Raw genomic sequence first — 26,230 nt, forward strand, 5'->3', positions numbered from 1 at the left:
GAGGATTTATTGTGGATTTGCTGTCTGTCACACTTCATATTGTCTCATCAGGTCAGTATTTCAAGCCAAACAGAATCCTGTGAGAATGAAGAGTCTTGCCATGAACACAAGCGTTTAATAATGAATGTATTGGCTCTGATGATGGATAAGTGTTGGAAGTCTCAGAAATCGAATTCTTCAGTCATTGTGTATATGCATCCAAACACACACACATGCAGACTTGTGTCATGTGAGATTAACTCAAGCACCCAAAAGCATCTGATGAAATGAGACACACATGATGGTCTTTTAATTGATTGTATGAGACGTCCACCGCTGACCAGTGCGCTGAGGAAGATGGATGTAAAGCTCAGTGTCTGTTGTGGCGTTTGATCCATTTGTGCATATAAATGCTGGTCAACGTTTGACTGCAGCTGGACTAAATCACATAATCAATGCTCATCTGTTCATCAACACAATCACATCTCAGTATAATAAGGCCTTCTATGGGATCAATAACAAATGGCATCAGGAAGCGCTGAAGTGCGTTTAATCCTGAGTTGCAAAATGGATAAAAATTGTGCTCAATTGTCATTTGCATGAATTTTAAGCAAATCTGACCTCAAATTCTCAACACTGCAATGCAAAAAAAAAATATTATAAAAATGTATTTACACACTATGGGTCAAAAGTTCACAATTTTTCAATGTTTTTTAAAGAAGTTTCTTCTTCTCACTCACCAAGGCTGCAGTTATTTGATCAAAAAGACAGTAAAAGAGTGAAACATTACAATTTAAACAATTTTTTTTCTATGTGTATTCTATTGTAAAATGTTTTTATTGCTGTAATCAAAACTGTATTTTCAGCATCATTACTCCAGTCTTTAATGTCACATGATCCCTCAGAAATCATTCTAATATACTGATTTGCTGCTCAAGAAAAAAATACAATTATTATCAATGTTAAAAACAGGGGTGTGGAAACAGTGACACGTTTTGTTTTTCGTTTTGATGAATAGAAAGTTCAAAGGAACAGCATTTATTACAAACAGAAATCCTTTGTAATGTTATAAATGCCTTCACTGTTTTCACTGCATTTTAATCAAATAAATGCAGCCTTACAAAAACATATCGGAATTATTTCAAACCTTTGACATACATCATGGTCATATCTGCAGTACTGCCATGAAAGCAGTGGACACGAGTTTCACTCATTCTAGGGCTTTTCAGTGCCTTCATTCTTCAGCTTCTGATGGTGTTTGATTTGAGGATCAGCGCTCCTGTCGCCGCACGCACATCTCATTCAGACTCCAGCAGAATGGACTGATCGATCTTAGCTCGTAAGAACTCTATCGATTGGCCATGACGTCTTGACACTGACTGACATAGTAGAAAAGATATATTTGTGGACTCTCGGCTATTGTAAAACACACTGGAAGTGGCTGGTTGACATTAAACTAAAACATTATAGCTTGTGCTGAAAACACTGAATGCATAAGGACTTTGTCCTCGTTTGGTTGGGCGCGCGGCGGTCATCGCAGTCCCATTAGACGACGACTAACTAGGACACATCCAGTGCAAATCTACGGACAGGTAGGATGTGCGAGGTTTACTGCTTTGCATTTGGTTTAAGGCGAAGAGTTTGCAGTGAAAGCAATGTAAACTTAAGGCAGCATGAATCGGATGCTCTTTCCATCTGTCTGAGATGCAGTATTCCCACTTTGTCTTTTTGCAGTGGTGTTTAGCACAGTGATTCCCAACCCGATTTGGTCTCAGTGTTTGGGAGGGATGACTACCAATGGCTCGCCTGTCCACGGCCGCCACATCAGCACCTGAGCGTTGTTGGCGTTGGGTTTGACCATGGCGTTGGGCGGGATGGCTTCGTTCTTCCCCAGCACCTGCGGCTGCTCCTGAGCGATGGGTTCACACAGCTTGGCTCTCTGTCCCAGTGGCTTGTCGGGATCCACCTCGATGTGCAGACGCATGCGCCAGCGTACTGTCTGCAGCACCAGGATCTCGCCTGACACCTGGTTCATTGCCACCAGCCACGTGGTGAAGCTCTGGCCCCTCCAGATGCTGCTTAGCATGGGCACGTTGCTGTCACTCACCGGGACGCCCCACGTCACGCTGGGGTAGAAGTTGTCGTTCATACTGATGGTGAACTTGGTGTCCTTCTTAGTGGGACCCACGATGGTGCAGGTCTCAGTGGTGTTGCCGTACCAGGGGTAGTTGACGCCATCTGAGTCGCTGATGGCTTGGATTTTTCCATCTTGGAGATCAGGCAGCTCCCAGCTGGACCTGCGGGAGACACCGGAGGATGAGAGCATGACAACAAATGGGCCGAATGAAGTGTGCTGACTCTAGAGAAAGCAGAACACTAGCTGCCAAAGGCGAGAGATGCTTTTTACTCCAGCCCTTAGAGGAAGTTAAACATAGAACGGGGATGTTGGTCTGACTGTCCATCAAAAGAGACCTTTAATAAAGAACAACACACATCTTTATCGGCTCCTGTGACCACCATCATCTTCATCTGACTCACACTGCGCATCTCTGCTCTGGTGGAAAAGAAGTGCACTTCACTGTATTGAATGTCCACTTTTAGTGCACTTCAAATCTAATCAGAACATTTTTAGAAATCTGTATTTGCATTTAGTATAATATTAATGAAATAAAAGACCACTTAATTGTACTTAAAGAGACACTTTCATGAGTGTTTCTTAGCACAGTTAAGTACACTTTTAAAAAGTATGCATTATAATTAAATCAAATCAAATTAAAGTCCATGTAAAGCAATATTAAATGTGTTCTGAGTTTATCACACCACAGTAAAATGTTATTAACCACCCAGCCAAATTTGAAATAAATAAATAAAACAAAATAAATAAAAATGCTGGGGGCGTGTCCACTGTCAGCACTGAAACCATGCCCTCTCGCGGGAAAGCTATGCTTCGAGCACGTCGAGCAACAAGCATTTTATTTACATTTTTTCTAATTTTGTTGTGTGTTTTTGTCATTTGTATTAGTATTTGTTTTAGTTATTTTAGTACATAAATTTAAGCTAAATGAAACATTTTTATAATTTATTTCAGATAACATTTAGTTTTAGTAAACTGTTATTCAACCAGTGTTTTAAATAGTGTGTTATTTAATATTTAATTGAATATAGTTTAAACAGGTAACACTTTACTTTAGTGTCCTTGTTATACACCTTACGTTTACTTTTACCATTACCTTTACGTTTACAACTAACCCTAAACCAAACCTTAATCTTAGTTATATAGTAAGTACATTTTGGTCATTAATATTGCTCTTTACTTATTTGTACAGTTACACTGTAACAATGACATCTTAAAAGTGAAACCTTCAAAGTTACTAAACTACATCTTCATCACTATAAATGTATAATGAAAAATATAGTTAAATACTTGACATACAAGTTTCAACAGAAATGACTTTAACATATATTTTTAGTTCATTATAAATGCCTGTCAGTACATTCAGCAGTAACTTTAACAATATTTCAACACGATTATTAAATTACATGATGAGGTGTATTAAAGTCCTACAATTAAGTGGGTCAAAGACACTCTAAAGTTCAGCTATAACTGCATTTAATATACTCTTAAACTATTATACATTTTCATTTAATGGCAGTTAACATGCAATTGAGCATCTCAAAACATTACATTCAATTCACACTTAAATGTATTTAATTTTTATTTTTTTTAACTACTCATTATAAATGTATGCTAAAAAGTTAGGGTATAGTTAGTATATATATCTTAGTATATAATTTGTTCACCCAAAAATAAAGTTCTGTCATCATTTACTCCCTCATTTGTTCCAAAGCCGTAATGTGGTTGTTTGGATGAGATTACTTCAGTAATAATGAATTTATGATTCTGTTCCACATAAAAAGCATCATATGACGTGTCATGTGAACTACATTTGTGACCCTGGACCACAGAATCAGTCTTAAGTCACTGGGGTATGTTTGTAGCAATAGCCAAATAACCATTGTACGGGTCAAAATGATCGATTTTTATTTTATGCCAAAAATCATTATGATATTGAGTAAAGATTAATATTTTGTAAATTTTCTACTATAAATATTCAATAATAATTAATAAAAAGTAATTTTTTATTAGTAATATGCATTGCAAATTTTTTTTTTTTTTTTTTTTTTTTTTGCACCCTCAGATTCCAGATTTTTAAATAGTTAGATCTCAGCCAAATATGGTCCGATCCTAACAAAGCATACATCAATGGAGATTTTGGTTTTGTGGTCCAGGGTCACATTTATGTTCAGTTTTTGAACTCAACAGAATTCATGCTCTGTGTAAGAGCAGCGTGAACATTCTGCTAAACATCTTCTTTCGTGTTTTACAGATGATTGATGGTCACACATGTCATGATGGTGAGCTGATTATCACAGACATCTGATTGGTGTGATCTGTGCCTTTAAACAGTGAAGGCCGTGACCTTCTCCAAACAGCACAATCAGCACAGATGCAGGTGACAGCGGGACAAACCGCAGAGCTGCTGGCCTATCGATTCCCTGATGCAGGAAAACCATGACCTTTCTCCCAGAACTCACGGATCAGCAGCAGAGCATCATGGGAAAGAGCCACGTGACATGAACACATGAGGGGATTTGATTATCATCAGGGGAATAAGAATAGAAATTCTTCAAGTGTGTGTGTGTGTGTGTGTAAGTGAGTTTATGCTTAAGTACCCAAATGCCTTCCTGAAAAAACTGATCAAGATTCATATTAAATAAAGTCTAATGTGAGTTTTGATTGTTGTTTTTTTGGGGGGGAAGGTTGAGTGTTTACAAGTCTTATGTGTGTCCTCAAGAACTTAAATATACTATGTTTTCCTCTTAATTTACATGTATATGAATTACAAACTTACTATGATGGTTTAAAACATTAGAAGTTAGTAATCATACTTAAGTGTGGTATGTGGCACAGCCGTAATGAGGAAATGATGTTAGATGTTTATTCTTATATCATTCGCACTGATTAACATGACATTCCTAAAAACATAATGAAATTCATTTGTTTCTGTCTGTTGACAGTATTTTCTGAATTATGGGATGATTAAAAAAAAAAAAAAAAAAAAAAAAAACATTTAATATGCCAACAAATCAAACAGATATATGCATATTATTATTATTATTTCATTTATTTTTTTTGTATAAAATTTAGACAGATATTTAAACATAACATTTTAGAAAACTTAATACTTAAAACTGAGATTAATCACCTGATGAAAAATAAGGTGAGATCTATTAGTTAACATTTTTACACTGTTCCCCTGGTGTGTCTTGCCTTGTAAGATTAATATTGCTGACATTCATCATCATTCAACATTCATGAGATAAGAGCAGAACAGATGAGCTTCAGACAGATTCGACAGGACCGGCATCATCAGGCCAGAACAGCGGCTGAGATATCAGTCAAGAGTGTCTCCACACCATTCTGTGAACGTGCTTCAATATAAAGATCCTTCAGACGGACTTGTCCTAACACTCAATAAAAACTGGTGCAGAAACTAGAAAATGCTAATCAGTTTTACAAGTAATTACTAAAAAAGGCAAGTAACACACTGAATTAAATCCAAAATGTTTAAGTATAAAGACTGGAATATTATTTTCTTGTTAAAGTGCAGAGGGAACAGCTGAAAAATTGCTAAAAGGAATTTGTCTGTTCAGACATGAAACTGAATGATATCTGCAGTAAATAAGTGCATATCACTTTACTGTCTGCAATAAACACCACCTTCAAATACGTTCTTGCATAAGAAGAATGCAAAGAGCTGCTATAAAGGATATGTTGCCATCGACGTAGAAAGGAAGTGGAACTAGTGGCTAAAAAACGAAGTATTATGGTGAACGGCTGCTTGCACAATTTGAACGTCATTGCATCATTTGTTTTAAACGTATTATCATTGCTGTGCTCTTGTTTCCAGGAATGTGTGGAGGCTGAGCATGTGCAGTCTCCAGATATCTTAAGACGGGAAGGGTTTATTTTTTGTTTCATAAAGGAAATAAGGCTAAGTGTAGCCTCTAACGGTATGCAGGCTATGTAGTATCACCACACACACATACATACATGATCAAATCATCACGCTGTACACATCACGGAGAGAACGTCAAGATGATCCTACATGCACACGTGTCTGTTTGTCACATATGTTCACACTGGTTTGGCAGTAATGTTCAGACACATTTGAGCTTCCCAAATCACTTGTAGCATCACTGAAAACACTGAGAAGTTTGCTTTAAAAGAAGCACGCTGTTAGACATTTCTAATGGTTTTTACAGTAACTTACTGTAAACACTGTTTTACAGTAACAATGTGGTACTGTGATCATGCAATACAGTGCAATTACTGTAAAAAAAATCAAAATCATCAGTATACTACTGTAATTCATTCATTTGTAATTCATAAATTTTTATATAGAATTCATTTTATTGTTATTCAATTCAAACAGACACAATTATTATAAAATATCATATTCTTTATTTAAAAGATTGCATATAATACTTAAAAATATTAAATGCAATGCTGGAACAGTGCATCTTCACCATTTCTCCCATCTTATGACATTTTGCAGTGCATTATTGTTGTATCCTCTGGATTTTTCCTCACAATGATCCTTAGGCAACAGAAAAATATTAGGGAAAAAATATAAGCAGCCAAATAATAGATATAAGGTATCTTCAAAACCCAGGTGCTGCTCCAAAACATAGGCCATCTTTGTTCACCATCCACTTTGTTACAGAAAGAAACATGTTCCCTGAAAGACAAGAAGTAATTACACATTTTTAAAAGGTAAACCCTTAATGGAATAAACACAAATCTCTCAAAACAATAGGCAGGTTACTCTCTTACCATGAATTATCCAACCGATCTCACGGCAATTCTTACATTTTTCACGAGGTGGCTTATTCGTACGAATTCGTACGACCACACTCGTACAAATTCATATGATTTTTACCAAATCGTACGTATTTTACGAGTTGCACAATTCGTACGAATTGGTACGAATGACCTACACCTAACCCCGCCCCTAAACCTAACCGTCACTGGGGTTTAGACAAATTGTATAAAATCGTACTAGTGAGGTCGTACAAATTTGTACGAATAAGCCACCTCGTAAAATACGTACGAATTGGTCGTGAGATAGCGTTGGAATTATCAGTCTCAGTGTGGCCGGCCTGCTCACGTCTTTCTTGATGCTTCATTGCAGTTGCCTTTAAAACACACACATACACACACAAAAGGCAGTAAATCTTATATTCCATAAAAAAAAACTAATGCCAAAACTAGAAAGGTGGCCATGAAACTTTTGCTAACGTATGATTTTATTTTTTCAATAAGCTACTAGCCAACGTTAACACCCGGAAAAAAAAAATTCACATATAATATAAGGTAAGTGTTCCTCGTTAAAAGAAGTTTAATTCGGTAAAAGACAGCGCAGTTTACAGTGGTGAAGTTCATGTTACCGCCATGTTTACGATAAACTGGCACGCAAAAAGCTGACAAAAACAGACGGACAATCATATATTATATGATATTATTACCTTGCTGGCTGGTCTTTGTTATTCTCTCGTAAGGTGCATCGCCTCACAGCACAGATGTACTCCGGCCCGGGTCTCTTCCACTCGCGGGTTCAATCCCTGGGCAAAACCCGAGGCGCAACGCAACAAAAGACAATACAGAACCCATTAGAATCAGTAATCAAATCTACACAATGGAGGCTGGACAGTAAACTGAGGCCCCGGGGTATTTCTAGTACTCCAAAGGCTCGCGCTGTTTCTGACGCAAAGGACAAACGCATTTGCCTATCATTATTACTGAATCATTACAAGCGATTTAACTTGTCCAGTGCAGACGGTCTCGAGCTTTTGCTGAGTTGTAGACACGCTGTAAGGCAAATCCTGTCAATCCAAATGTGAGAAATGAGGGGGAAAAAAACTCAATGGAATGACCTAAAGAGGAAATTAAATACAGTAGTAGTATACAACAAATAAAAGATAAAAAAAATACAGTAAGTCTCTGTATGTGACGTCAGAAAATTCGTATTGTGCAAAGGAAATTACAGTTATTTACTGTACAGGGAATTGATGTGCAGTTGTATACTGGGTGATATACAGTAAATAACTAGAAATTAAAGAAATGTACAACAGTGTGTGTGCAATACACAAATATTGCCGAACATCTGAAGACTGCTGACTTCAGACTGTCCAACTTGACTGTGTAATTACATTACTGATGATAAACTGTGTATTTGATGTGATAGTTGTTACTGGTTACACTCTCCTCGTTACAGTGAAATTATGCAATTAAGTGCTGAAGTGCAATTATTGTTCTTATGGTTAGGGTTTGATTGCATGCAATTATGTATTATTTACTCTTGTACAGTAAGTGCGTGTAACACAACAATACTAAAACAAGGTGTTACCATGTCTTTTCTGTAATTTCTCATATAAAAATATTTATCATGGCAGCCAAAGCTTTACCTAAAAGTTGCTACAGTTGTAGTTTCAACAGTATAAGTGCAACAAATGATGCATAACTTGAATTCATGTCATGCATTAAAGTGTTGAGCTGTAACAGGCAGAAGGTGTGAAGGAGTCTTCGTGTTGAATGTCAGATACACTTACATCCCTTTGGATCCGTATTTGTTGTAGAACTCCATGTGGTTGCACGCCTGGATCCAGCCTACCGTCCAGCTCTCTTTTCCGGCCACCGGCGGCACCAGGACCCGTGCGGACGCGCGGAAATGCGGCGTGCGGTAACGCAGCACCACGCTAGAGGACTCGTCGATGCTGGTTGGGTTCGAGTCGATGGAGGAGTTCACCTCCAGAACCATGATGCTGTCCCGGAAACTCTTGGGTTTGCATCTGATGCTCTGAATACAGCCCATCACCAGCAGCACGAGCGGCCAGCAGAACATCAACCCTCAGAAGGACGCACACTACACACACTGACCCTCAGAAGGACGCACACTAGACACCCTCAGAGGAACTGCACGCGCAAAAACTAAACGACGCGTCGCGGTGTCGCGTCAGGAAATAAAAACGGCGTTTCTTATAAACAAAAACATCATCGTTATTTCGTCGATAAAAAATAAAACTAAATGAAATTAAATGAAAACAATGTTCGTCAACTTTCCGTCATTGGCGTACCGTTATAACGCTCCGCTCACACATAACGTTTTGCAATCACCGTCAAAAGGGCATTTCCGCATCGTAAACCTAACAGCAGTGCGTGAAGATTAAAATAAATAGGTTAAATCCATCCACTCAGAATACTCCTGGCATTTGGTGCGTAAAAAAATAGCTATAGACGCTTTGGGTATCAAAATTAACGCAATATAGGCCTATATATAGCCTATATATATTTTTTTTTTTTCCAATGAATATTTAAATTCCATGAGTTTGTCCTTGAGGTTCAGTTGGTGGAAGCTCACTTTCTTGTGCACTTATGAGTAACATTAAACGATCCGTCTCAGCATCAGGTGAACTTCATCAGCACACGTGAATAAACATGAGAGGTGAATAAATGCTGTGATGAACAGCCCATCATTTCGCGTCTCTCTTCATCAGTTATAGTCCATCCTCGTCCTCATTCTCATCCTCGCGCCGGTGCTGCGCTCAGCCTCCGTCCCTCAGCGCTGTGCGCGTCACCGCATCAGCTGCAGCTGCTCCACTACGAGCGCCCGTGGCGTCACTTCCGCTCCCCGGCGCGCGCCGCGCATTATGGGGCGTATAGTTCTGCTAAGAGAGGTGCTCGTGCAGTTTGTTGGGCGAAAACGATATTTATAGTTTGACGGGATTACAGGCAGCAACAAAAGTCTAAGATGCTTCATGTGGAAACTGCGCGTTGGTTTTAAATATTCGTGTCAGAAAGTCTATAAAAGTTCGCCCGCGTTTAAGCACCTTGGAGAACGCCGAAGCTCCTGCCTACTACGGTGAAGACAGAGTCATTAAAGGGTACATAACATACACAGTTTCGCCTAATCTCGTGTTAATCTTGAGTACCTGAGTAGTACTGCATCATTCATATATCCAAAATGTCTTTAGTTTTATCATATTTATAAAAGAAAAATACAGCTTTCCGATTCTCTCCGGTGTTGTGTAATATTCGGTTCCCGTGAAAAACTGTTCCCGTGGGTGGAGTTACATGAATTTCATTAGTTCTCTTATTGTGGGCATGTCCATCAAACATCGCGCAAACGAACGGAACTGAAAATATCAGTGCACGCTCCTCAAATCGCTACTTGGATTATTTTGAACAGGTAACGAAGTGTCAATGTTAAGCACTGAAGCATTGTAGCAGTGTCAAAACAATGCAGTTTGTGTAATATCGTCTGTAAGCTGATTTACTTGATTGATTGCAGACACACAGAAAAACAAGCGAATAACCTATGCTAACCTTGGAATATATAGTTTCTTAATCATGTATTTTTTATGTGTTTAGCTTTTTATACATTTCATTTGTGGGGCATTAATTGTTGTTTGAATAGTATGATTAGCTAAGTTAGGCTACTGATGACTATTACTGCAGTGTGTCCAACAAAATATATAGTGTGTACAGTGTGAAACAAATATATATGTCGCCTAATAAAGCTATAGGCTAGCTATCCTGTGTCATTTATAAAAACTTTAGATTCTATGTAGCCAGTGTTTCTGTTACCTAAATAAGTCACATGCATAGTGTAAACAATTTTCTTGCAGTGAAAATGTTAATATTGTAATCAATCTAATTTGTAATTGGTTATATAAAATCAGTATTGTTCTGATGCAGTCTTCTTGGACATAGGTCAGCAGCTACTCCAAAAATATTATTTTTTACACTTGGATAAGAAATCATGTGTCTCATCATTATCATCACCAATGTTATAATATGGCTTTGATTTGCTTTTGTGATGTTTCCACATATATTGATCATCATGTAAAGTCACTGTCTGTTTCAGACTGGATGAGAGAGCTGAAGTCACTGGTACAGTAGCTGATCATTGTATGAACTGGACATACATGGAGGCTGTTCTCATCGAGAGACAATAAATATCTCAGACACTCACCTAATTTTGCATTGCTTCATTCCATGCTTACTTTCACACAACTTTCCTTGTCTTTTAAATTTGAGTTATATTCATAAAGCAATTACTTCTGTACTTGTCATAGTAACATTTAATGAATGTAATATTTATGTGATTTACAATATCGTTTTTTTGAGTATAATTTTAAACAGTAAACATACTTAAAGATAACATGTTATTTGTTAACCTGCATGCCATGTTACTATTAATACACATCAGAGAACTGTCAACATTAAAGAGTGTTGTTAAATTATTGAAATATTAACTTTAATTAATCTCAGAGGATATTAATTTCGGTAAGCGACAGGAGAACAGAGTTTGGCTGACAAAGAAACATTTGGGTTTCATTGTATGTAATAGTTGTAAAATATGAAAAAACAATTTTGAATAAGATGTTCAAATGTTAAACATCATTTACACAATGGATCACTATTCACTATTCTTAAACATGACATGATGAGGTTGTTTTTCAGTGCCTATGGTCAAAGAACAGACACAATGTATGCTTAGACATACAGATACAATGTATGCAGTGTATGCTTAGGATATTTATTATTATTATATTTATTATTAGTAGTTCTTTCTCAGATTGTCTAAACCGTTAAGCTCTGTATTTGACTGTTAACTCAATTCAATAAAGAAAAATGTGTCCATTTTAAAAAGACTGTTCATTTAAATATAAAAATGAACTCACATGTTGTTTCAATGTTGCATGACTCACTCTGTAGAAGATACTTTAAAATCTTAGTAATAGGATAAAATATGTGACAGAAGTAAATGTGCATTTATAATAATAAATACACTGATGGGGCTGTGAAGGCTGGTAAAAACTGGTTATTAAAAAAAAAAAAAGATTAAATAAAGCATGACACAGGATGCTCACACCGATTTTATTAAGATACAGATACATTTGTAGTGTTTTGTTTCAGGCTGTGTATGCATATTGTACTAGTCTCTCTCCAATGACAACTAGGTAGTCTAATCAAAGCAAACTATTAAAAATAAAGCCCAACAAATTAAATGTATAAAAAGCGAAATATACCAAACATTAAAGACTATATTAGGTAAGATAGGTTAAATTAGCTTATTGATTGTTTTTCTGTGTGCCTGTAACAAATCAAGCAAAACGAAAGACAATTTATCATATTATACAAACTATCCATTGTTTTGGCACTGTTGCAGTTAATGCTAATTAATGCTTAACATCGAATTAATGCTTAACATGTCTGAAGCCCTATACCATCTCGCCAATCCTATTGGCCAAATAGCGCTTGGCACCACCCTTACGCATGCGCACGCATCATATACCTGGGTGCCGTGCGCTATTTCGCTCAGATTTCATTCCTTCAGGGAAGCGAATCATCTGTGCCGGATTACTCAGACTCAGACGGATTACTAACACTGCGGCTGCGGATTTCGCCACCATTTCCGATATGGCGAACCATGGCTATGCAGCGTTGCCTCCGGTGGAAGAGACTCTCGCCGAACACCTCGCGCCTAATTCGGCCGCGGCATGGAAGTCTCGCCCCCTTCCTCCCTCTAAGGCGTGTCGAGTCACGTCCAGCCTAGTTGGGAAATCCTACATGGCCGCTGGCCAGGCGGCTGCTTCGCTTCACTCTATGGCGGTCCTTCAGGCCTACCAAGCGGAGCTATTAAAGGAACTAGATAAAGGGGAGGGTATCACACCCGAGGCAGTGAAGGAATTACGGCGGGCAACAGATTTGGCGCTACGTGCTACCAAACATACTGCTCGAGCAGTGGGCCATTCCATGGCTGGTTTGATTACGGTTGAGCGCCACCTCTGGCTTAATCTCACCGACATCAAAGAAAAGGATAAATCTTTCCTCATGGATGCCCCTGTTTCTCGCAGAGGCTGTCACTTCGGTGGTGGAAAAATTCAGGGCAGCGAAACAGCAATCAGCCGCTTTCCGCCAGCTGATTCCTCGCAGACCCAGGGAGGTTGAACGCCGGCAGGCGCCCGCGCGTTCTCGCTCGACCTCCTCTCACCGCCAGCGAGTTGCCTCTCGGGAAGAGCCTTCACCTATGGCGCCCCCTCGTAAGGATTGGGGCCCTAAGGTTTTTCCACCGGCTCACCAACGTCAGCGCAAGAGGTTAAACCTGAGTTCGACGGCTAATGCCTCTCGTTCTCGGGTCCCGAATAGCAGCTCCTGATGTTCTCGCTGCTTGCCAGGGACTGTGCCCTCCACTAGAAAGCGCTGTTGGACCGTTTTTTGCGCATCCAACACTCTCACTGCAGTCCCCATGCTCAAATACTGACTGTCTCGCCGCAAACAGAGCCTCGAGCATCATTAGATCGAACTGTTAAGCCAAACGTTCCCTCAGACACTCTGCGCAATCCAGCTTTCAGAATTCAAGGGACGATTCAAGGGTCTTTCACAGACGACCCGTTTATGACAGCTCACACAACCGTCGCTTTTTCGCTAGAGGCAGAGCCCGATGTTCAATCTGTTGGCCTAATTCCTGGCGTGGGCACATTTCAGGATTATACACAACGAAACACAACGACTTTTACGCATGCACTTCCCCTGTGCACGAACGCCACAAGCTTTTCGTGCCCGGACATTTTAACGCGTATGACAGCGTTGCAGGAAGCGGAAATCTTGAGACCGCTAATATTGTTTCGGACCGCGTGGGAACGCTTGCCCGACATTTCTCAATGGGTGTTACGCACAATTTGTAACGGATACACCATTCAGTTTCAAAGAGGCCCGCCTTCTTTCCACGGATGTGAAACCGATGGAAATAGCGGTGCTGCGACAGGAGATGTCAACTCTGCTGAGAAAAGGGGCTATAGAAGAAGTACACCCCTCTCAGATGGAGTCAGGGTTTTACAGCCGTTATTTTGTGGTACCAAAAAAAGACTGCGGGTTGCGACCCATTCTGGATTTACGCCGTTTGAATCTTGCACTCAGGCCGAGCAAATTCAAGGTGTTGACGGTAAAGTCTATTTTGTCTCAGATTCAACCAAAACAACTGGTTTGTCACGATCGATCTGAAGGATGCATACTTTCATATTCAGATCATCAAGAGACACAGGAAGTTCCTCAGATTCGCTTTAGAGGGCAAAGCGTATCAGTACCACGTTCTTCCCTTTGGCTTAGCTCTGGCTCCCCGTAGTCGGGGGTTCGATGCCTTGCTCAAGGGCACCTAAGTCGTGGTATTGAGTTCTCTCTCCACCCTCAATACCACGACTTAGGTGCCCTTGAGCAAGGCATCGAACCCCCGACTGCTCCCCGGGCGCTGCAGCATAAATGGCTGCCCACTGCTCCGGGTGTGTGTTCACAGTGTGTGTGTGTGTTCACTGCTCTGTGTGTGTGCACTTCGGATGGGTTAAATGCAGAGCACAAATTCTGAGTATGGGTCACCATACTTGGCTGGATGTCACTTCACTTTTTTACTTTTTCAAAATGCATGGACGCAGCTCTGGCCCCGTTGCGGCTCCAGGGTGTTCGCGTTTTGAACTACTTAGACGATTGGCTGGTGTTAGCGCAATCGCCGTCTCAAGCACACTTTCAACGGGATCTTGTGCTGAATCATTTAAACAGCCTGGGCTTACGCACAAATTTCCAGAAAAGTGTTTTAATTCCCTCTCAACGGATAACCTTTCTGGGAATAGACTTGGACTCTCGCGCGATGACAGCAAAGCTTTCATGCGTGCGGCGCTTCAAAGCAGGTCGCACAGTGACAGTGGTATTGTGCCTCAGACTTTTAGGTCTAATGGCAGCGGCATTCCCCGTAATTCGTCTGGGATTACTTCACATGCGCCCTTTTAAGTGGTGGACGAAAAGACAAAATATTTCACTCCGTTGTCTTCCGCATTGGACGATTTCGGTGACACGGAGGTGTGTGATTAAAACTATGGATGTCAACCGAATTTCTTCTAGCCGGGGTTCGGCTGGGGATTTGTGCTTTCCGAGAGACTGTCACAACGGATGCGTCTTTGACCGGTTGGGGAGCTGTTTGTCAAGGGCGCCCAGCCCACAGAGTGTGGACAGCGACACAAAGCAGTTGGCACATAAACAGGTTGGAATTACTGGCAGTTTTTCTGGCTCTCCAGTATTTCTCGAATCTGCTGATTGGCCGTCATGTGCTGCTCAGATCAGACAACATAGCGGTTGTGTCATATCTGAATCATCAGGGAGGATTACGCTCTCGCCCCCCGTGCAGGCTGGCGAGACATGTTCTTCTTTGGTCTCAGAACAAATTTCTGTCGATCCGAGCTGTTCATGTCCCCGGACGTTTGAACTTCGAAGTGGATTTGCTATCCAGGCAGACTCTGGAGCAAGGGGAATGGAGGTTACACCCCCAAACGGTGAACCTCTTATGGCAGATTTTCGGAGAAGCGAGAGTGGATTTATTCGCGTCGAACATGACTACGCATTGCCCGCTATGGTTCTCCCTATGCCCTCCATCGCCCCTGGGCTTGGATGTGCTAGCTCACAATTGGCCCAGGACCAGTTTGTATGCTTTTCCCCCGATTCGTTTGATCCCAGCGGTATTATCGATCTATGGATCTATGGAAACTGTGGGCGTGGCCTCTGAGTGGAGTGAGTTAGTATGTCATGGTCTTTCTGTTGAAACTACCGAGACTATACTGAATTCTAGAGCAGCTTCTACGAGACGCTTATATGCTTTCAAGTGGAGACTGTTTACGACCTGGTGTGAAATTCGTAATATGGATCCAGTTTACTGCCCATGGCTTCAGTACTGGAGTTCCTTCAGGACCGTTTTTCGAATGGAGTGACGCCAGCCACTCTAAAGGTTTACGTGGCAGCCATTTCGGCTTATATATAGACGGTGCCTCAGTGGGCCGTCATCCACTGGTTTCTCGTTTCATACAGGGTGCGCGACGGCTGAGGCCTTTCCGCTCCGTGCGAGTTCCCTCATTGTGTTGCAAGGTTTATCAGGGCATCCATTTGAGCCCTTGGAAACTGTACCGGATAAAATCCTGACTCTGAAGACGGTTCTTCTTATGGCTTTATCCTCCCTCAAGAGAGTTGGGGATTTACAGGCTCTCTCTGTCTCACCCTCGTGCATGGAATTTGCACCGGGCTCTGTGAAGGTGTTGTTGCGACCGAGGCCTAATTATGTTCCTAAGGTCGCATCTAATCCCTTTCGCTTTCAGCAAGTGGTCCTGGAGGCTTTACCCCCTGCTGAGGCGGGGTCAGGAGATCTAAGTCTTTGCCCTGTGAGAGCTTTAAAGGCTTATGTGGATCGTACAGCCCCATGGCGTGAGTCTGACCAGCTGTTTGTCTGTTTTGGACATAAGGGTAAAGGCCATGCTATTACAAAACAGCGCATGTCCCATTGGCTGGTGGAAGCAATATCTTTAGCCTATGAGGCGCGCGGACTTGCTTCACCCTTAGGAGTTAAAGCTCATTCCACGAGAGCAGTGGCTTCTTCTCGAGCTTTTCTCAGTGGATCTTCTATGGATGATATCTGTGCTGCGGCAGGTTGGTCCTCACCGAGCACTTTTATCAAGTCTTACAGTCTGGATGTGAGGATGGCCCCTGGCTCCCGGGTTCTCTCCGCTTGAGCAGATGCTTCCTTGGATCCCAGCTATCAGGTACGTCAGGCGTTATGGTATAGCGTTCCCATAGCCGGTGACGTCATCGCAGCATCGAAGTGACCTATGAAAGGGAACGTATGTAACCATGGTTCCCTGAATAGGGAACGAGATGCTTGGGTCCTGGCCGTGCCATACCTTGATAGCATTCTTCTTCTTCAGAAATCTGAGCGAAATAGCGCGCGGCACCCAGGTATATGATGCGTGCGCATGCGTAAGGGTGGTGCCAAGCGCTATTTGGCCAATAGGATTGGCGAGATGGTATAGGGCTTCAGACATTCATCACACCGAGGGGTGTTTCCCATAGCCGGTGACATCACCGCAGCATCTCGTTCCCTATTCAGGGAACCATGGTTACATACATAACCGAGATGTTCCATTCGTTTGCACATTGTTTCAAAGACACGCCCACAATAAGGGAACTAATGAATATTCAAGTAAACTCCACCCACGGGAACAGTTTTTCACAGGAACCGAATATTACGCAACACCGGAAAAAGCAGAGCTCCTGGATGCGTGCGGTGAGCGGAGCTATAATACTGATGTTTCGTGTTGTTTCCATTAACATATATTCACTTATGTGCTGATTTCCAATAAAATACAGAAATCTGATGCAGTTGTACTTACATGAATGGGGTCTTTTATCACAGGGACGGCTCCATGTTTTAATAGCAAACGATGTGTAAATCCAGCATCAACTTGGGCCTTGTTTATAAAACATTCGTCACTCAAATGACCAGAACACACAAACACACTTGATACACTCCGTTGCTGCCCTGGAAAAACAAACTGCATCCACTGTTCATGTAACGCTGGGTTCTTGGGGAAGTTGAACACGGTAAACTTTCCCTCACATCCAAAAATGCACTTATTTGGAGGCATTCTCGAACAAATCCTATGCAGCGCTGGTGACGATTTCCCGATGAAGTGTGTTAATGTGTGCGGTCTCGCTCTCCTCTTGTCGACGTGTGCGTGGGCGCGCTTTTTCAGAGAGAAATGCTCATTTAAGGAGTTCCACTATTGTCTACATCATTAAATACACAATCTAAAAAACCAGCCGAGACTTAAACCAACCCGGAAGTAAATTTTTGGCACAGAAATTCTCAGTCATTCGTCCAAATTATTTTTTTAAACTTTGGCCATGTTTAGCATGAGAATCCATCTCTGTAACACTGTGAACAACTCTAAAAACACGAAACACCATTGTAACCCCCTTTAATATTTAAAGCCATGTGAGGTTGCGGCTGTCTTATTGACGCGTCCAGTCACGTGATTATGCTAATACTCATGAGCCAAACTTTCATTGGTCAGCTCACTGCTTTGCGGCCAATCAGTAGGGCTTATGTCTTTGTACATTATTGATATTTAAAAAGCAGTGCACACCTTTAGCATAGTCGTATTCGTAAATGGACCGGATCGTGATAGATACTGAAGCCTTGTTTACTAATACAGTGAAGATGTTTTCCAAAACCAAGCTGTATTAAAGTATTTCTGTACATGTGAATGATGTCTGACTCTGAACTGAACCTGATCGCAGCGACTGTGAGCAGGATCAAAAGAGCTGATCTTCTGCACTGATTCTCTGGACTGATCTGAAGTAACTTAGGCCAGCTGATCCTTCACATGTGGTTTAGGAATACAGATAAATCTGTCAAACCCAACTTTCTGGGGTGTCCCATTTAAAAACTATCTAAACATCAAGTAAATTATTTAAAAAATTGTAAAAATACAGCAAGATTCTGTTAGGGTGTGGGTTAGGTTGTAGAATTTGTAACTAAGTTAGCCGTAAATAAAAACAATAGAAGTCTGTGAAATAAAAGCTGATATACAGTTTTTTTTTTGTTGGAATTATAGAACAATCAATCATTCAAACTAAATGATTCACTCAAAATGGCTTAAACGAGTGAATGGACCGTTGAGTCACTGACTCATTCAAAAACAGATTTATTCAAGGATTGAAACATTGCATTGCTCTACATTGTTGTATACAATTATTATCATATTTATGTGCTGATATTCAGAAAAGTACATTGTTTGTGCAATGAATATAAAAACATAAAAACTGCATTTTAATGGACTTCATTGTGCAGTGAGTGCTTCTGGACTCAAGATTTTGTTTGTTTCGGTGACACTCATCATCTCTCCTATCGTCTCTTAGTCCCTCACAGTAACACATACAGCACAATGACATCATGTCAGGGAAATGTCTTTTAATTACAATCAAGGAAAAATCAAACCTTCTGTTGTCTTCTTTTTAAGAGCATCAGAAGTTGCACTTGAACCATTTTGCACAAAAAAATTACAGAAACTTTTTTCATCTTGTGCACAGCTTGTTACAGTACCGAGTTCTGATTGGCTAATCACTGTTATTTTGTTCGTGAGTTATCACAGTAGAGAAGTAGAAAATTTATACATTTAATTTGCACAATACATTTTACATAATGCACAACATTATTGATCTAAAGGGAATGGTGGTTTCACAGGGGGTTGCCCCCGCCTCCCCTTCAATTCGAGCTCTGTATGTATACATAGCAAATTAAGCTAAATAAAAATGAGAAATGATGCCTTGGCAACTAGCTGAAATAAAATATCTAAGATAGTATTTTAATTCAGTTAACATTTATTTCAAGTAACAAAAACCTTGTTTTTCTAGTAATAGTTTAAATGTAGCTTTGAGTTTTATTTGTAACAATTTCTGATTCTAAGGGTTTGTTTTTTAGTTATGCTATAGTACTATAGTAATGCTATTTAGTTAAGTTTTAATTACATAAAGAATTTGAGTGGATTCATAGTTTGAATTAAGAGATGTTCTCTATTTTGGACTCAAATGGTATAAGACTCAGATGTCCTGGTGAAGATACACTTGACCCCTCTATCATTTCTCATTCCTCTTTTTCAGCGCTGATTCTTGACGTCTTGATTGTGGCTGGGGTTCACAAACTGGTCCGGCACAAAGGACTATGGGACATAAGTGCCGGCTTCCTTGACTGTGTGGCTCTGGAGACATATTAATTTCCGGCCGCTCACGCCAGCAGAGCAGCCGTGATGTCCAAGTTCCTCCTGTCTCAATTGGTGCTGGCCGCCCCTGTGGACCATCCTAGTGGGCCTGTCGCACATTCTGCTGGGCCAGCACCACCTGATGGACATGGTGTGTGGCTTCGCTCTGGGCTTCCTTTACTTCTGTCTGATGGAGAGGCTATCGTCTGGAGCCTGTCAGACGCTCATTTCGATCGGGACCTTCAGCTGGGGCTCCGTCCGTTAGACTGTAAACATGTGCAGAAGATGTATGTCCAAATGTGTAATCCAGTATTTGTAGGATTAAACACATATTGTCTTACAGGACAAATGCAGTCTGGATGCTCCAGTTTACATGCTCCAGTTGCATTATATGGTCTGTTAGGGTCACAACTGTTGTGATTTCAGTCACACTCACATGACACTTAAAAGATGAAGTTGTGCTTGGGTATTTTGAAAGCTCATGCAAAGGCACTGGATTTCACTGCACGGTTGTTTCAACTCTTTTTCTGTCTCATTTTCACTTCTTAATTCTGCAGAACTGAGGCATCTTACAGAGGAAGTTGCTCAGAAAGGAAGTAAATATTAAAAGTGTTTTTGTCCTGATGAACAACTAATATTTTTAGGATGTCATCAACATTTATTGAAGTTTATTGGTTAACTGCAGCGCCTGGGCAACATTGAAAGAAAGGAGGATTGGGATTAATTATAAGAATATATGAAGTGAAAAGAAACATATTTATTTTTCTTTTGTGATTTAATAGCCCATGCTTTTAATGGTTAATTTGTTTTTAAAAGCACATGTAAAATGTGATCAGTAGTTTTTTTTCAAGGCATATTTGTTTCAGAATGATTCCTGTTTGGTTTTCTTTGTGTGTATGAATTATGCTTGACATGTTTTGTACCATTATTTTTTGTGATAATTATCTAAGTACTGTAATGCCTTTGTATTTGTCATAAAATTAACTAGTGAAATGGTTCTGTACTTTATGTATTTGTACTTTAAAATAAAAATAAATGAATGTTACATGAGACCTCTGACACTCTTTGATGAAATTAACGTTGGTCCATCTTGATTTTTAAGTGCATTGATACATAAACTAACTTCAAATTTTCAAATTATGTTTGTGTATGTGTGTAACAATACATAACTTTTTTTTTTTTTAAGTCAGTATGAGTGGTCTGAATCAGTAGAGAAATCTGCACAGATCAAGCCAACTGCTTAGGTGTTTTTTGGAAAATAAAAGGGATTTCATAATTTTATACATTCAAAAGCCTACAAAAGGGACACTAATTCTGCAAATAAATGTAGTGGAAAATGTAATAAAATGTAACAGGATATTGTGTCTATAATAACTGCAGACTGCAGCCAATGGAAACGCTTCGCTCCTCACAAAACAAATTGTGAAAGCAGACTGCGTTTTTTGCTCAGATCCTCTCTTTATTACAAACAAAGTGTAGACACTATGTTAATGATAGGATGATGTGTGCAGTGATGGGATTTTTAATAATTATTGTAGCCGCACTGGGTAGTACATTAAAATTAACTCTTTTTTTAATAATTAATCAGGAATATGATTAATATATATCTCATATGACAGTGATATTAAAATTATTGAAGATGAAAAATAGGTCAATTGTATATATCAATAACTCATTACAAGGCACTGTAATTTACTCATTAATATGTCAAGTTTAGTGAAAACACTATCAATTAGCACAGTAACAAGATCGGCAGTTTAAGACATTAACTTGTAAGCACAAAACACAAGATACTTCTCTTTTCAATATGAATAAGGGTTTATTAGATAAATCTAAGACATATAAACTAATCTAACACATAAGCACACGCACTCACACATTCACACAAGTTGCAGGAAGATAGAAAGTTAGGGAAGAATGAGTTTAAGAGAACGAAAATGTGGAATCCCAAGTTTACAGCAATACGTGAAATTGCATAGACATGAACAGCCATCAGTCACTTAATAAACCCTCGCATTGCGTTCCTCAATGAGGTTAAAATTATATTAGATACACCAGTATAGATCAGTCTGGAGGTACTTGCGTTGCCTGTGTAAAGGGGTTCCCTTTGTTGTCGTTGAAAGGGGGTTTCCCGGGGTTGCTGATTGGCTGGAAGTTCAGTAGTCGTTGAAGTGACGTCTTGGGAAACCCGTGGTTGAGCATTGGCTGACGATGTGGAGTTGTGTGGGCTGGTTGAAGTTGAATGGGCACTCGAGGTCAGACTCAGAGACACGGCTTTACAAAACTTAACTCAAAACACGAAACTCTCAAACGGAAAAGAAAAGAAAGTAAATGAACAGAAGTAAAGTTTGTCGAGACTAGGTGGTGTTTCTTCTCATCGTGGCTAAGTAGCAGCAGGCGTAAGTATTTAAACTGGCCTGTTGGCCACACCTCAAATGTTGTCTTGACCAATCAGGTATCGTCTTTGCTCGGGGTATCATAAATCATATGTTATCTTATCAAGCATGTGGTCTGAATTTTCCTGCTCTTGCAGGGTCTAATTTTGGACATGATTCCTATAACAAGAATATGATACATTTGACAAATAACTGATGGTCAGGACTGTTTCAAGCTAACAGATTCAAACACGTACATACTAAACATGAATATGTATCCTTAAGCTATCCAATAGTTATTAAAAGACAAACACAATAAGTGTTTATAAACATGATAGTCAAATGTGTGGGTTACATATAAATAAATATGGAGTTAAGCAATGGACTGATATTCATTTATAAGTACTTTTGAGTTCATTAAAACACATTTCTGGTGCCATTCTCTGACATAAGATGTTCTGTGGGGACCAGGGGTTAAGAGGTCCCCTTAGGAATTTCAGTCTGGTTCTGCTAGGTGGGGTGGAAGTCAATCCAAGGATCTTGTTTATTACTCTCATGGGTTTACACGTGCTGGCCAGCGTTGCATCTTGATTACTTGCCCCAAATTTGACAATCTCTTCTCCGAATTGAAATTGTCAATAATTGTTCTAGTGGTGTTAATGTTGAAAGCTGTTCTGTGAAAGAGTTGGTTGGTTGGTTATCTTGCTTCTGACTCTGGCACTAGGAATGAGTTACGACCTCCTGTTGCCTTCCTGTGTAATTCGGCTCGTTTTTCAACCACAGTCCTGATCGACTCTTTAATTTGTCTGGTTCGGGTCTGATATGCTACATGATGTATTAGATGATACACATTTAATAAAGTTTAAAAAAAGGCATTAAAGGTTAAAAGAATCCCCTACAAATCACTTTAAGGAGTCAAATATCACCTCATAATGAGCTTAGCTCATCAGGCCAATTTGAGACCATTACTACTCATGTAATTTTCTATTTCATTTCCCAAATAAATATTTTATTATTATTATTATTATTATTATTATATTATTATTAAACAAAATGTGTCTTTAATATACAGAATTGCAGGGTGTCTGTCTTAATATCCAAGAATTTTTTGAGAAAATATAAAAATAAGTTTAAATTATTATTGATTATAAAGGCGTTTATAAATAAATGCATGAGAAGGTTAACCTAAAATTACCCTTATTATTTAATCTCTCCTGCCATCTGTGTTACAGGAAACTATGTCTAGACCACACAGTGATGTCTGACTTTATTATTTCCAATAGAATAGAATAGAATAGATTATGAGACTTTAAGAAAGTGAAAGTGGCTTGATATACAGCCAAATATGGTGACACATACTCGGAACTCATGCTCTGTATTTAACCCATCCAAAGTGCACACACACAGCAGTGAACACACACACACCGTGAACACACACCCGGAGCAGTGGGTGGCCATTTATGCTGCGGAGCCTGTTGGGGGTTCTAAGTGAAACTGAAAATGTGGATACTGAACCTGATCCTCTGCACAATTTTAATGCTTTGACACATTTGCAAAGAGTGTTGCACAGATGAAATGTATACTTTTCATAATGTTTCAAGTTCATCTGCCATAGCCAAGAGAATGCAAAACCAGATAACAGATAGCAGAGCTGCAAATGCAGTTAGCAACTCTCAGAGCTACAAAGAATGAGAAATCAGTGAAACAGGATTCAAGTGGAGCTAAACCAAAGAAAGCTAAGGTGAAGATGATGGAAAAGTCTGCCCAACCCGGAGAAGGGAAAGCTAATAAGAAGCCAAGACCATGGTACTGCTTCCGCTGTGGTAAAGATGGGCACATTGCCCCATCTTGCTGTGGTGATCCAAACCCTGAGCTTGTAGAAGCTAAAAAGAAAGAGCTCAAAGAAAAGTTGCGACTGTGGGAGAAGGCCAGCAGTGAATCTGAGAATCCTTCTTTAAACTGAGTTCCGTTTCTGTTGGGGGACAGACAGAAATGAGGATTCAGAAGTGTCCCAACTCCAGAGTTAAAACCAATGCTGGCATCTATTCACAAAGTGTTGATAAGAAAGCTCAAACAGCTAAAAAGCTAGTGGGTGAGAAATGTACTGCCACAATTTCAATCTCGGGAAAAGCCTGCAATCTTTTTCTCAACACAGGTTCTCAAGTGACCACAATATCTGAGTCGTTCAACCAACTGAGAATCTTCTTGAAGTAAGGAGTGCTAATGGCCAGCCTGTCCCATATTTTGGTTATGCGAAAGTTAGTGTAGTCTTCCCTAAAGAATTTGTGGCCAGTGAACCTGAAATACCCTCCTTGGCTTTAGTCTTATATTTTATTATATTTAGTCTGATAAGGCCTCAAACAGTGATGTTCCCGTTCTGATACTTACAAACCTGCTGGATGTGCTTTATAGTGAGTACAGTGCAAATGCAAAATCTACCAAATACTCCAAGTGCTTAAATTGAGACACAGGCAAAGTGAAAATGCAAGGGTTGGGATGATGATGCAAAAAGGCAAAGCACAGAAGGTCATAGCTGCAGGCCAGAAAGTCCCTCTTGAAGTTTATATAAGCATGGATAGCATTCACTTTCGAAACGAGGTATTACTAGAACAGCCTTCCAGCACCGTTTTGCCTGGAGGAGTTTCAGTGGATTGTTGTCTTCTTATGCTGCCTGGGCAACCTCCATACAAACTACCCGTTTGGGTCAGAAATGAGAACGATCATGATGTAACACTTCCTGCCAGCTACATCATCGCTGAGTTAAATATGCCGCAGCAGCTAATTGAAAATTCTTCTCCTGATAGTCCAAATGGCTTGAGGTTGAATGACCCCACAGTCCAACAAAATCAAGACAGTACCAATTTAACGTTTGACTTTGTTGATTAACCTGTTTCTGAGGAATGGACAAATCAGATCACATAGAAACTAAATGCTTACAGAGATGTATTTGCCCATCATGATCTTGATTTTGGCCATGCTACTAAAGTAAAACATTGTATCAAATTAAATAATGATACACCTTTCAATCAAAAGTCCAAAATGATACATCCTGTCAAAAACATCTTCAAACTTTGCTTTGCAGCGGGCATTATCAGAGAGTTCGAATCACCATTCTCATCGTCAATTGTAGATTTAAGAAAAAAGAATGGTGATGTTCAACTTTGTGTTGATTACTGAAAATGTAATTCCCATACTGTCAAAGATGCTTATGCCCTTCCTTATCTAGAAGAAGATTTTTAGGCACTAACTGGTTCACAATGGTTTTAGATAATGGATTTAAAGTCAGGGTGTTATCAAATTGAAATGGAGGACGAAGACAAACCAAGCCTTTGTGTGTCCCCTTGGCTTTTGGGAATTTGAGTGTATATGCCTCAGGGCATCACAAACACTCCTAGCACCTTCCAATGGTTAATGGAGAGAGTTTATGAGTGATATAAATCTGAAGTAGGTGCTAGTATTTTTAGACGATCTCATAGTGTTCTCATATTCCTTGGAGGAACATGAAGCTAGGCTTTTACAAGTATGACAACGGTTACATGAGAATGGTCTTAAGTTGTCCCCTACCAAGTGTACATTTTCCAGACACATGTACACTATATTGGGCACATTGTATCCAAAAAATGGTATTGAAACGGATCCTGAGAAAGTACGTGCTCTCAAAACATGGTCTATACCTTAAAACCTCAAGAACCTTCACGTTCATTTCTTGGATTCACTGGATATACTGCCACTTTGTAAAAGACTACTCCAAAATAGTTTACTTCAAAACCTTTAAATGATCTTACTACAGGATACCCACCCATCAGAAAGGGTTTGAGGCCTATTGAGAAGGATGCAGTAAATTTGAATCCAAGAGATCCATTTGCGGAATGATGGTCTTTTGACCATCATAGCAAAACTTACTATTTCTCCAGTTCTTGGTTTTGCTAATCCAGAGTTGCCTTATGAACTCCATACTGATGCTAGTACTACAGGTCTTGGAGCTGCGTTGTACCAGCAACAAAAGGATCAAACCAGAGTCATCACCTACGGAAGTAGGGTGTTATCAAAAAGTGAAGCCAGATACCCAGCATACAAATTGGAGTATTTAGCCCTAAAGTGTGCTATTATAGACACATTTCAAGATTATTTGTTCGGGAACACCTTCACTGTTGTTACGGATAATAATCCATTAACAT

The 26,230-nt window shown here is 39.9% G+C and overlaps 1 protein-coding gene across 1 annotated transcript; it reads right to left on the minus strand.

Annotated features, from left to right (window-relative positions):
• Positions 1 to 1,179: 1,179 nt before the first annotated feature.
• On the minus strand, positions 1,180 to 9,312 carry fam78ab (family with sequence similarity 78 member Ab). The gene is made up of 2 exons (XM_059545471.1): positions 8,653 to 9,312; positions 1,180 to 2,276 (listed from the first exon to the last, which is right to left on the minus strand). The coding sequence occupies exons 1-2, from the start codon at positions 8,943 to 8,945 to the stop codon at positions 1,751 to 1,753; spliced, it is 819 nt and encodes a 272-aa protein (XP_059401454.1). The 5' UTR covers positions 8,946 to 9,312; the 3' UTR covers positions 1,180 to 1,750.
• Positions 9,313 to 26,230: the final 16,918 nt, after the last annotated feature.

This window comes from Carassius carassius, chromosome 4 (assembly GCF_963082965.1).
Source record: "Carassius carassius chromosome 4, fCarCar2.1, whole genome shotgun sequence".
Classification (NCBI taxonomy): domain Eukaryota; kingdom Metazoa; phylum Chordata; class Actinopteri; order Cypriniformes; family Cyprinidae; genus Carassius; species Carassius carassius.

Bases quoted from the DNA above. Each gene is read 5' to 3' on its own strand.
- fam78ab (XM_059545471.1), bottom strand. From the start codon at position 8,945: ATGTTCTGCTGGCCGCTCGTGCTGCTGGTGATGGGCTGTATTCAGAGC. The intron at 2,277-8,652 runs GTAAGTGTATCT...TGTCTCCCGCAG, and splicing joins AAATACGGATCCAAAGGGAT to GTCCAGCTGGGAGCTGCCTG.